The 13,202-nt window shown below is 40.2% G+C and overlaps 1 protein-coding gene across 1 annotated transcript in view; it reads right to left on the reverse strand.

The window, feature by feature from the left end:
* The window catches only part of trabd2a (TraB domain containing 2A), a 56,863-nt gene extending 54,007 nt beyond the window's left edge, over nucleotides 1-2,856 (reverse strand). The window contains exons 1-2 of the mRNA XM_051072855.1: nucleotides 2,095-2,856; nucleotides 26-586 (exon numbers count right to left, since the gene is read on the reverse strand). Of these exons, the coding sequence (XP_050928812.1) occupies nucleotides 26-586; nucleotides 2,095-2,199 (666 nt within the window). The 5' untranslated portion in view covers nucleotides 2,200-2,856. The remainder of the gene's footprint in view (nucleotides 1-25; nucleotides 587-2,094) is intronic.
* Nucleotides 2,857-13,202: the final 10,346 nt, after the last annotated feature.

Here is a 13,202-nt window from a genome sequence, read left to right on the forward strand (position 1 = left end):
CCAATTAGTACAGTTTCAAACTCACCTGGGAGAAGTTGAGCCCGTTGAGTGGATGGCACTGTTCCTCCACCTTCTCGACAGCCCCCGTCCTCTTCCTCATCCTCTCCGCCTCTTGGGCCAGGTACAGGTCCAGCACTGGCACCCCTCGTGTCTTAATATCTGCCTCAGTTAATGAGTTTACCATCAGCATCACCCAAACTGGCCGCTTCCTCTCCCAGTTCCCAGCGATGGCGTTGAAGAGGTAGTCGGCATAGAGTCCCTTACCTCTCTGATCCGGCGTCATCCACGAAGGCATCATGAGTTTTACATACTCTAAGTGTCTTTTGAGTCTCCGATAGATGTCTCTGGGTAAGACGTCTTGCAGGTTTTCACCCTGAGGAAGCAGCTGACAGCTGGTCAGGGCAGAGATGGTGTAAGGGTCCGTCAGGTCCAGCTCAAAGTAGACAATGTTGCTCTCCTGGAAGGCCTGCTTGGAGTTTTCAGGGATGAAGTCCCAAACACGTGTGTAGGGAACATGGATTGTGCCATAGAAATATGAGGGAGGATCCCGTTTGATCGTCCACAGGAAGGAGTTTAGGTCAGTTTGCTGGAGGATAAGATGAAAACATTGCAATTATTTTTATTACATATTTTTCAAATTAATATCTTCATAAATGTCAGAAAATAAAAATGCCTGACACAAGTTCACTTGGCCCAGGGTGTTGTATTCACAGTTTTGTTTTGTCCAACCAACAGTTTCAAACCCAGAGACATTCCATTTGCAATGATATTTGAGAAGCTGGAGGCAGTGAATGCTTGCCATATGTAATGATCAAAATTATTTCCTGTCAATTGACCAAGCATTTCAGCACTGAATATTAGCGAGTAGGAAACATGTGGAAGGCATGCAAGGAAACAGATAGATGAAGACACAAAACAAAGAGTGTCGAACTTACAGAAAAGGGGGAAGAAATCCTTTATCAGTTAGAAGTGTCTTCATGCAACACTGGGCCTGTCTGACACCAACCAGCAAAACTGTTGAGTAGACGGACTGCTAACAGACTGATAATGACTTATTAACAGGTCACTTAGGACGCAGGTGCCAAACAAGCAATACACATGTCAGTGATTGTCAGACTTTGAGCTATTGCCTAGAACGTCTTGCCTTCCTGTTTCAGTTGCATCTAACCTGAAATGGTCTGTGTCTGTTTAAAGAGCATGACTATCAAGTTACAAAAAAAAAACCTAATCAAAGAAAGACTGAAAGGTGATCAATAAAAGGGAGGTTAAGGAATCTCAATCATTTGTAAAATACAATAGACAAATACAGAGTCTTGATCTGGCTCTGCCCTTACTACACACACATCCATATGAACAGTATGCAAAGATCTGGTGCTAAAATAAGTGGGTGGTTTGTGGATTGGTTGATCAACAGAAAAATGTCATTATGTTTGTCATTTATCAAACAACTTGATATTCAGTCTCAGGTGCCAGTTTTCAATATCACTGTTGATTACAATAATTGTTAAATTATTAATTTAACTTCTTTAGGTTTTAGATTGTTATGTCAGACAAAAAATCAAAAAGTTTGAATATGATACCATGGGCTCTGTGAACTTGTGGTTTCAAACAATTTTTCCATATATTTTGGTCTAAAAAGTTCATGAACTCAATGAATTCATTGAAGAAATAACAGATTAATCAATAACAAAAACAGTCGATAGTGACAGACCCACACAAAACATGGACATGGACAAAGGAAATCAGGGATTTCCTCCACAGACATGACTGATTCTACCAATATATTACACTGAGTACATTCTGAATACAAACAAATAGCATAGCCTACAAGGAGATGTAAGTCAAAGTGAAGGCATTGGTCCACACATTTTGTTCCTGATGTTGAAAAGGTAAATAACATGTTACACGGAAGGGTAAATGCAATTTCAGGGTTTTTTACAGATTGAAAACTTTATGAGCTACTATATAATTAAAGACGATGTGGCCACTTTGAGGTGTCCAGATAATAATTTACAGTGGAATAAGCTTAATAACTACTTTTGCAACATTTAAGCAGTGCACTCACTCATTCATTCTTGTTTCATGACAACTTACTTTCCTGTTTAACTCGCAGTTGGCGGAGTCTTTCATCCTCCACTGGTCTGCTCGGACCAGCAGCAACAGACAGGACTGAATGAATGCGCCCAAAGTGCCCCGCATCGTAGCTCTCTCCAAAGTGTGCACGGTAGCCTGCGTTTGCTTCACAACGTGTCGCAATAACTATTCCCCAGAAAGCATGGATGAAGCCTTATTTCCACAGCCCCGGCTCCATGCGGTCACGTAAAATGAGCTGACAAGTATCCGACAAACCGCCGGACAGAGTCATGCTGGCTTTAGCCTGGACATGGACGCTGCACCGCTGTTTCACGTGTGTTTGAGAGAGAGAGAGGTGGTCATTGGGGTTTGTACACAGGGTCAGAACATGCCCTCACTGTGCCGGATCAGACCACTCTCTCCACACCTCCCCCTCTCTGCATTGCCTTCTTCGAGATGATCTGCAAAGTTTGGATGAATTTATCCAAAAGTTTGAGCGTCTTAAGCCAAAATGAACCAACGGGTCCACGCCGCCTCAACGCACCTGAAGCAAACACGGAATAAAAGTTTGTTTCTCCCCCCCCCCACCCTCCTACTGAAGATGAGCCTAGTGTGAATGAGCAAACTGCACGGACGAGCTGTACTTTCCAGAGAAAAGCCTTAAAACCAAACTTCTCTGCACACTGCTCTGTCTGTCTGCCAAGTCTTCACTGTTTGTATCTGCGGCTCTGCAACTCTCCCTCTCTCTCCGACGTGTGTGTGTGTGTGTGAGAGAGAGAGAGAGAGAGCATTTCTGTCAAGCAACTCCACTCTACCTACCCCCTAGGTTTCCTCCATAACCCTCCCTCCACCTCTCTCTCTCTTTCTCTCTGACACACACACACACACACACACACACACACACACACAGCAGTAATGTGATTAAACAACACCCCGCCCGCGACGCGTAAAGTCTCCATTCACATCATTCATGTCAATAAACTGAAGGTGTGAAGCCCGCAGACCATTAAGATTAACGCTAACTGGGAGAATAAAACCCACTAATAATGCCAAATGTTTTATCACTATCACCCAGATCAATAATAGTTTGTAGCCCTGATTTCAAACCCCATTTTTATTTTTCGTTTCAGACTGGATGAGGTCTCTTGTTGTCACCCAGTGGGAGGCCTAGAGACAATCAAGGGTGCCAGTGGAGATCCCGTTGATAGATTATCATACCCTGCTAGTTAATGCCTTACAAACTGGAGGCATTAACATGAGAAAACCCGCAATAACAGCACCTTATTCTGCCACACATCTGAGCGCAGACATGGAGACCACAGAACTCCACCTTTTAATGAGGATCAGCAGACTTCATGAGGCTGGGACAAGGTCACTCACCATGTTGACCAAATGTAGCTTTTTGCTTAACTTGATGGTGTCTCATCTCCATACACTGATAATACCTCAATAGTTTCTTGTAGCCTAATCATACTGCATTGCCTGTTAGAGCCCTTAAATAAATTGTTAATAGCCTATAAATACTGATGTTTTAGTAGTAAATATCTATTAAAATGAATGATTTTTGCAAACTTTGTGAAATGTTTTGTTGAAAACATCTTTGGGTTTAGCATTGAGGGAAGTGTGTTCTGTCCATGATGTATGTTCATTGTTTTCTGGTTCTGTATTATATCATTATGGCTGTGTGCACTGGTACACTGGTGCACAACACAAGAATGAATCAATCAAAAAAAAAAAAAAAAAAAAAAAACACAAAAAAGCCTAAAAGTAGCTCTTGTGAAACTCAAAGATTTAAAATGTGTGTCACCATGACTAAAATGTTCTGCATGAAACCAGCCAGACCTTCACTGATGGTGTTTTCTTTATCAGAAATTACAGAGGTTGGATTCTTCCTGAAAACAGCATTATTGATTGACTATACAATTCTGCCCAGGCGAAAGTGGTGGACAGATTACAGTGACAGTTTTGTTTTGTTTTTTGATTTACTCACATGGATACAGATGGGAGTCTTTGGGTTTTTTCTTGGCTCTGCGCTCCATACCGTCACAAACTCTACAGTTCACACGGGGGCAGCGAGCACATGTTGATGTTGTCAGATGGTTTGTTGACATGAAGAACGACTTAGGGGCTTAATTTTCTGTTGCTTGCTGTTTGCAAGACAAACACAACAGACTGGGAGAAAAATCATGATCAGGCTGGAGCATGATAAGTGGTTTCAGCAGTCCGAGACGATCTCACAGATGCGCAATTTAACAGGGATGTCAGTGTTTTTGCAGGGTAAGACATCATTTACAGTTTAAAATTGAAATAAAATTGAAAAGGGGAACTAATGTACAGGTGTGAATAAACATTTAAACTGTATATATTAATGAATATATGTATATATGCATGTAAAGACCAGTTCTAGAATGTTTCCTGACCATATGTGTGAAATATGGACCCATGATGACACAGCAACCCAACCTTCCCAAAGACCTGTTAAAGCTCCTCCTAGTGGAGAAAGTAATTTTTACCAGCTCTGCTACTCTCCACTCAGTCCTCTCTGTTTAATCCAACTGTAAAGCTGTTACTATTCTGTGCTTTGGCAATACTGCACCGGCTTCAGTCATTTATTTAAATCAATTTAGAATTTTCTAAAAGTGCAAGAGAATGAGTAGGCAGGAAGATGAAAGTGAGGATGGACAGTACAAAGATAAGACACTGATGAGAAAAGACAGAAGGAGCAAGGGAGAGAGAGGGAGACGGCGTTACAAATACAGACTTTGGAAACTGAGTGATGTCTCTCCAACTTCCACTCATCCAAAGACTTAACATCTGGCTGATCTGCCTCACTGTTTTTTTTCAACTGCCTGAACCTGCACAGGCCACACTGGTGTCAGAAAATTAGTTTTCTAAAATATTTGTGTCACTCAGATCCAACTTCTTGACCCTCCTCACAGTTACACACACTATATTGAATAACTGAAAAAAGAAAAAGAACACCTACTCACAGGGGACACAACAAATATATTTTGGATGTACTGTATATGGTAATATGAGATATGATCATGTGTGTTTTTTTTTTAGGCTGTTCATACTGTGAGATGCCTGGAGAAAACTTTAATATATAGTAACAGGCTGTACTCTCACTGCTCTTCTCAGTAGATCTCACTTTAAGTTTGAATTAGTTGAGAATATGTACTGTCAGTTGGTGAAAGCTGAGGTGTTTCTTGCCACCTCTTCAAACTTAAAAATTACAAGCTGGCTTGTAGATATAAAATTAAGCATGATAGCCCACTGCAAATGTATGGCTGGCCCTCTGTATTGACTCATTTTGATTGATAGTTCAGGAGGAACATTTAATTTCCAGAACCAGTGTAGAAATCAGATGCAAAGACCAGTGACAGCAGCTGGGAACAGTGCCTTCATCCAATCATCATGTTGTCCGAGAAATGGAGAAAATGTCAGTCATCAATACACAGCCTACTTTAAATGACTTTTGTTTCAAGCTAATCTATTCAAGCTGTTGACACATGACAATGAAAATGGTAAAAACATTGTGATGGTTGTGAGCTGGTTGTGTGTGTGTGTGTGTGTGTGTGTTTGGTTTCACACAGATGCCTCTATACAAATCTCATGTTTCTCAACCTCTCAGACATTAAAGAGGAAACAGCTGCAGGTGTTCTTTTTACCTTAGATGCACAAACAAAAAGATGAGCATTACAATTCCCATGCACGCACATGCACACACATACACACACACACACACACACACACACACACACACAAACACACACACACACACACCTGTTTTTGATTTCCACTACCCCCCACCCCCCCACTACCCCACAGAGGCTGTTTTATATAAATACTTATCAAATGTACATCATCCTCTCTAGCTCTGCGTACATATGTCACATATGTCTGAGGTAAAAACCTGTTACCTGTTGCTTTTTACATCGTGCATTGCTCTTCACAGCCAACTGAAAACACATATTTTAGTTCTTCACTAAAATTAGCCGTAGGGTCAGAATGAAGTCTGTGGGTTGTGACTCCTCGGATAGTCAGGAATTCACTAACCAGCACATCACCCTGTCAGGTCAGATCAAAATGTCTCTATAACCTAAAACCATATGACACACTGACATATGGGGCTGATGAGTAAATCTCTAAATTTGCCAGACAACTAGAAACCTGTGTCACACCATTTGTTATAAAGGGTAATGTCAAGATTAGTTTGACTGAGGTTAACTAAAGGTTTGAGTTTACTGAAACCAGCAGTCCACAATTTTATAACTTCTTGCTTTCCGTGTTTCATTATTCCTTTCCTTCTTTGTCTATTTTAATTTGACTAAAGTCTGTATTTACATGACCTCTCACTTCACATACTGTGTAATGACCCATAAAAGTAATTCAAAATATAAAATAATCTGGAAAAAAGTATAGTTATCCATAACCTATTTCCCCCCAACATTTTAATGCTGTTCTATTATCTTATAAAAAGGAGTCTGTTTGAAGCCTGTTATGGACCCCTCTCTTGTCAATACTGATACTACCGTCTGTACATCTGTACATTTCCACTTTAAAGCGGCTCTGTTTGTGAAGATCAAACAGAGCCGGGGTCTTCTGAGGTTTCCTGAGCAAACATCTGATTCTGCCTCTTTAGAGAAATCTTCAAAAGGATTTTACAATATGAAATGAGAACATATGTTGCGTTTTATAAAGACTGGGAAGTGGATGTATTTGATCCTGTGAGGTGGCCCGTAGACATACACCCACTGTTCCCGCTCTCAGTAGTGACAAATATTTCTTGCTTATACAGCATATCCTGATTTTTAATATTTTAAAATTAAGTCTGAACACATGGAAAAACAGATAGCAATAAACAAAGAGAGCCTCTGTGAATGTGAGTGTTCCTACGTGTGTGTGAGTGTGTATGTATGCAGGCTTGCAAGTGCTCCTGATTGCACTGTGCAGTTTACAGTATTTGTATATTTGTCTGCATGCACACCCGGTTTACACATTCCTCACGTTTTTAGAATCTTGAAATCATAAGACATGACTTTCAGCAGTGTGCTGGATTCACTTCACACATGCTCAGAAAAGAGAAGCATCTGGACAGTGTGCAAGCCTTCCAGTAACAGATCACATGACTCAGTCCATTTACAGATGGTCAGTTATATTGACCATGGTCTACTTCTGTCATGGCACATAAAAGTCTAATTGAAAAGACCTGGCACGAGCACAGTATCTGCAACTCTGTGTGCATGTATCTGTGTGTATGTACTGTATGTCTCGCTGTATGTGTGTGCAGCAATATAACTGTGTTCATGACTGCATTACCTCTCTGTGTGGGCTGGTGGAGGAGGTCTGGTCAAGATTGGTCAGAAGTGAGATATTTCCTCTACGTGAGGCCATGCCAAGAAAACTGCAATTATGAAATGAAGAGGTTGTCAAAAGCTGCACTATAATGTTTATCACATGTACAATTGCCCTCAGTCATTTTATTGTTCATGTTATTGCTAAACATACTGATTACTCCTATGTTATTGTTATTTGTGCATCAGCCCATTATTAGTCTTAGTTGTAGCTAGCTTAACTGCAAAGCTGTTCTTGAGACAGGGCCCCAGTCTCTCTGTAAGTGGTTCAAGCAGAATACACTTCCACCTGGAATACATTCCCAACTTTGTGGATCAATTAGACATTACTACTGTGAAAGCAGCTGCATTCATTCCAATCAACCACATAATGTAGACATGTCTGCCAACATGAATGTGCCATTTTTACACACTAACAGACAATATGAAGTCTCGAACTGAAAAGCAAAAACTATATCAACTTGCCAAAAAGTACTGTATTGTCGCTTGGTAAATACCTCCATATAATTAATATGAGACTCAACTCAGTTTGGCATCATTGGTCAACCAAGGGTCTCTGTCAGTGTCAACATTTGCCAGTATGCAAGTGCAATTTGGCAGTGTAAAGAGTTTTTCAGAGGCAGATGCCAAAATTGTTCCAAGCAGACACTGCATGAAGTCAGGTGTCTGGCCAGACTTTCATCAACAAAGAGGTCAGATACAGGGACCAACTTCATTTTATTCCTGGCCGAGACCAGGCTGGACCAGACAGGAGACACAGAGGCCAACTGATGTTTTGTAAGCAACCAGGTAGCTCACAAAACAAGAGGTGAAAGTTGCTACTACACTGACTATTGCCTGAATGAGCTGCTTTATATCATCTCTTAATACAGTGACTACATAACAGTGTCTATTAGCTTCATCATCATACTGACTGCGTCACTGATACCAATCACAAGAGTTTATTTACCTGAAAATCTCAGTAAAGAGTGACTTTCTTAAATTTCCTATTTCTGAGTAGAGTGAAGAATCAGAAACATTGCGGTGGTTACAAACTCCTGATCTGGATTTTCAAAGTTATTTAAACATCTTTCACTAGGGCCAATTACTTGAAAAAAAATTCTAGAGGTCTGTATCTGAGGCAGAGCAAAAGATATAAAGCATGCCTTTGCTGAAAAAGAGTTTAACTTCTGTGATGACATTTTCTTTGGTTTTACAGAAATGTAAACCACACAGATTTTCTTGTGTGAAATTGTAATTTGTCTAGATGGTGTTTTTGTGCTTCTTACCGTAATCCCATCTATTCTAATCTATGACTTCCCAACACAAACAAACAAGCCTTCCAGATAACTCAACTTCGGTAAGTTTTATGCACCGGACCTACTTGTTTTAGCAGGGAAACAAACCACATGATTGGTGTTTTTGATATTCACAACACATTCAATTTTCTGGTTCTTGTAAACATGTATAGTTTTACATTTCAAAAGCAAACATGACATTAATGGCAAATGACACACAGACCAGAAAAAGCATGACTGCACGGTTAGTTGCGATGGAAGTGGTTGTGTGACTGAGCGGTTAGTCACAGCATCAAAGCAAAAATGGTGTTCACGGTATAAAGCACTTACTGGAATCCAGGGTGTCCTGACGGCTCTGTGGGCAGACACTCATACCAGATACACTAGATCCAAAGGTCTGATCTCAGCTCATGTTCCCAATTACCAATCCCCACTACACCCCCCCCCCCCCCCCTTCCATATATAAAAAACATATAATAAGCCTATAAAATACAACACATTGTTCAAGATCAAACCATTGTTTCCCAACATTTTTGGCTCGTAACCCCTCACAAAAAAGTCAGTGTCTGGTTGGGTCTCCTTGTTTCACACAGTTCCAACCAATGAGGCATTTCCCCACTAAACTTCTTTCCCCCTCTAAAGAATTGTCCCAAACATGTACAACTGTTACATATTTCAGAAAAAAAACAAAAAAAAGATTAGAAATCATTTTTGTATGAGAACTTTGCTTTTTGTTCTTTCCCATTAATCATCTCACAACCCCTCAGATTTATCTTGAGACCCTTTCCTCCCCAGCCACTGGATGAAACTACCAAACTGTATGTATGTATATTAAAAACAAAGCATAACATTAAAAATGGGGGGACATTTCATGCGGATTCCTTTTACATTTAGAGCATTTTGCAGGATAATCATCTGTACTTTACATAAACAGGATTTTGAATGCAGTTTACTTGTAATGGAGTAGTTGCTGTATTGGTACTTTTAATTTAGTGAGGGATTTTCCAACTTGTCTAGGAGATATTGCTGATCTCTCTTCACATTTTTGATAAAATATCAGGCTGATTTTAAACAAAACCTATGTAAGATTCTTGAAAAACAACATTATATGGAAATACCTTCCCTGTAATGAATAATTTAACAGATTACAGTGAAAGATATTTCTCTTTTCACCTCTTTCAAATATCAGGTAGAAGTTTAATTTGCAAACACATCACATGACACATTTCCAGGTTTGTTCATCTGACTTGCAAAACAAAAAAACAAAACCCAGTTGAAATGTGTCATAAATCCAATAGCTTTTCTGAGGACTGTCACCAGCTGAGGTCAAAAGTTGATTATGAGTTGTTTATTGCTCCAAGCCTGTGTTAGGTAAAGAAAATAATAATTATCTTTCCTACTATTATCATTCCAACTCCACCCTCAACTTCCAGCCCACTCCAAGGAGACTCCATCTGTCTTCTTCTCCTTCTGATGTGCAGTGTGCAAGTGTATTCAGATCATTAGTTTTCATGATGACATGCTTCAGTTGATGTCTCAGTCATGTCACTGCCAGAGGCTTCAAAGTAAAAGCTGACGGTTCCTGATGTTGTTTATGCCGTGATGCTGACCTTTTTGGCTGCATGTGTGTTTGCTTTGTTTTTACTCTATCGGTAATATCTGAAAATGAAAACATTTCCAAATGTCATTGCCTTTTTTAAAGATTATTTTAAAACCCCACTGTTACAGAAGTTAAGCTGATCAAAAGTGGTAGTTGAAGGACCTCATCTGTTCTGCATTAGCGCTGCAGCAGACACTGAGAGGATTTTTCCTCAGGTTTGAAATGACCAGATTAAGAGCAACATTTGAATTTTCCAACAATTTCTCCTTGGATTACAGAGGCAGATATTCACGGAAGATCCAGTCAGAAGAGTGGGGCATTCATTACAAATACATTCCTGGACATTTTCTTGGCTCGTTTTACCTGTGTTGTAATTCCAGCTGTTTGTAAGCCACGGAAACATCTTCATTCATTTCAAGCTCATCCCTCTTAGGAAAGGAAATGGCAACTCATCGGTTTTCTTTTTCAGTCTGTTGAAGGTCACAGTTACAGGAGTAATTGGTCTCACAATAAACCATGAGTTAAAAGATGACTTTTTAATGGAGATGCTGTCATGCTTCATTTCTTTCAAGGATCCAACTGTAGGAGAATGCCAAATGAAACACAGAAGTGGTTGTTGATTTGTTGTGAAGTCTGAAGTTTTGCCTGTATTGTCACAATTAGCTCAAAGGCAGAATTATAAAGGAGTGTCAGATTCCAATCTCTATGTATAAATCTTTTATCTTGCCAGTGTAGACCGCCAAATATTCATTAGGACAAACATCAGGGTTTTTTTCTCTTACACAGAGTTTGTAAGTGCTTTACAAAAAGACAGTAAAATCACATTAAGGTGTGATGATAAGAATACTCCCCAAAAGCTTGCAAAAAAACAAAAATAAAACAGCATGGCTGGAAAACTAAATTCTGTTTCACTAGCTTTACTGCAATCTCTCAATCAACATTTTCATCATTTGTCTTTATGAAAACTGAAGCATGTTCCAGAGGTACTTCCCATATTCTCAGACAAATCAGCATCCACTACAGTGGTTGCTATAAGACATGTAAATCTTTGTGATTTTAACAAAGTTATATATCAATTACTGTGTGAGCACACTAAAAAACTACAGCTCCCATGAACAAACTACAAGCATGGCTGTTGCAACTTGGTTTCATCAGCGTTTTCAATATCTTACTACCACTGAAGAGTTAGGATTACTGGTAAATCTAAAGAAATGTTCCAGTGCTGGGTTTGTTCATACAATTACAATTATCGTGGCTGCCACTGAAAACTAAAGACTCATCAATAAATGACTCTGGAGGAGGGCAGTTTTATGTGTGAAAAGAAATGAGAGCTACATAATGAGTCACTCGGGCTGTCACTGGTCCATAAATCAGCCTCAGTGGCTGCTGTGAAGCCTCACAGTTTCCCATTCTCGTCTTTACGCTCGACCTCTAACAGACACCTGTCCACAGTCAAAGGATGACTTAACTCACTTATGCGCTCTTTTTCCATTAAGCTTGATCTCCATCACACCAGAACGTGAGCTGGGGAGGGGTGGGTGCTTGGGTCAGCAGCAAAACCAGAACTGATGTTACTGCACAGCAAGAGAGAGAGGATGAAGGGGTGTGAAGGAATGCAGCTGTTCAAACAGCTCTTTGATTTAGTGGTCACGTCGCCCAGTGTGACTCACTCTGGCTCAAATACCGTGGAGATCACTCAGACGTTCATCCCTCTGGTCTGGTGGTTTTCTGCTCTCCTTTGGCCTGTGTGTGTGTGTGTGTGTGTGTGTGTATCTAAATGTTAAAAAAAGACAGTATCTGCTGCACCTGAACTTGATGACTTTTACATGTGGTAAGTTAAACCCCAAAGAAAAATGCCCACACGCACTCTATTTATAAAGCTTGTTACATACAGATAAACCACTTGGAATTAAAAGTATGAAAAGCCAAAGGTCAACAACAAAGATAATCTACTAATTTCCCTTAAAACCATCTACATTCTGCCAATTTATGACTCTGTATCTTCAAGTTTACATTTCATATTATGCACATTTTTCTTTTTTTGGTGCACAATGTCCCTCACATGCAGAAATACCTCACAACCTTGGAACCAAGTCAAACCAAGCAGAATGTTTTACGAAATGTAAAAAATCCATGGACTTCAGTGGTGGAAACCATGTAGTGCTAGCCGGTATGTTTTTCCATGCACTGATAAAACATTTGCAATCAAAGCCTCAAATCTTAAGAACAACCCACCACGAAAATTAGGATTAAACCTGGCGGCAAGCCTGTGTAAGGTGTAAAATATCTGGCTTCACATTAGAAAGAAAATCAGATCTGCTCTTGATTTCTATAACCTATAATGCAACGAAAGGCGTTTCAAAGCCTGAGAGGAGGCCAAAAATATGACAGGAGTAAATAAGTCTTGTGAAAGACATTTGTGTTCTATCCCTGCTTTGGCCTGCACATTAGCCTTTTACAAACCACAGCCTCTTGTACACAGTGACTGTCAGTCAAACTGCTCCCCTCGATCTCTGCTCACCTCTCTTTGCTCACAGGGGTCAATACAATCTAAAGAGCCACTCTGCCTTCCTTTTACTCTTGACTGTGTCAACATGCTGGGCATACGGTTTCAGTTTCCCCTGCTGCACTTCTCACCTGTGTCTCATTGAAGTCATGCCAAAAATGATAATGTAAAAGTGGAGAGGCAGTCTGAAAGTGCTTTGTGTGTGTGTGTTGAAGGGTGTGCGTATGTGAGTTTTTCGTGTGCTAAAATTGCAGGTCAGGTATCTGCCAGGCTTCAATCCAAAAGCTCTGTGAAACACCACCTGATCTGTGCGTTTCTGATAGTGTGTGTCAGTGTGTGCATCAATGAGAGCGTTGTGTTATCAGGCTTTGGCCACCCCCCCCTACTCC

The sequence above is a fragment of the Lates calcarifer genome, linkage group LG9, assembly GCF_001640805.2.
Source record: "Lates calcarifer isolate ASB-BC8 linkage group LG9, TLL_Latcal_v3, whole genome shotgun sequence".
In the NCBI taxonomy this organism is placed as follows: Eukaryota; Metazoa; Chordata; class Actinopteri; family Centropomidae; genus Lates; species Lates calcarifer.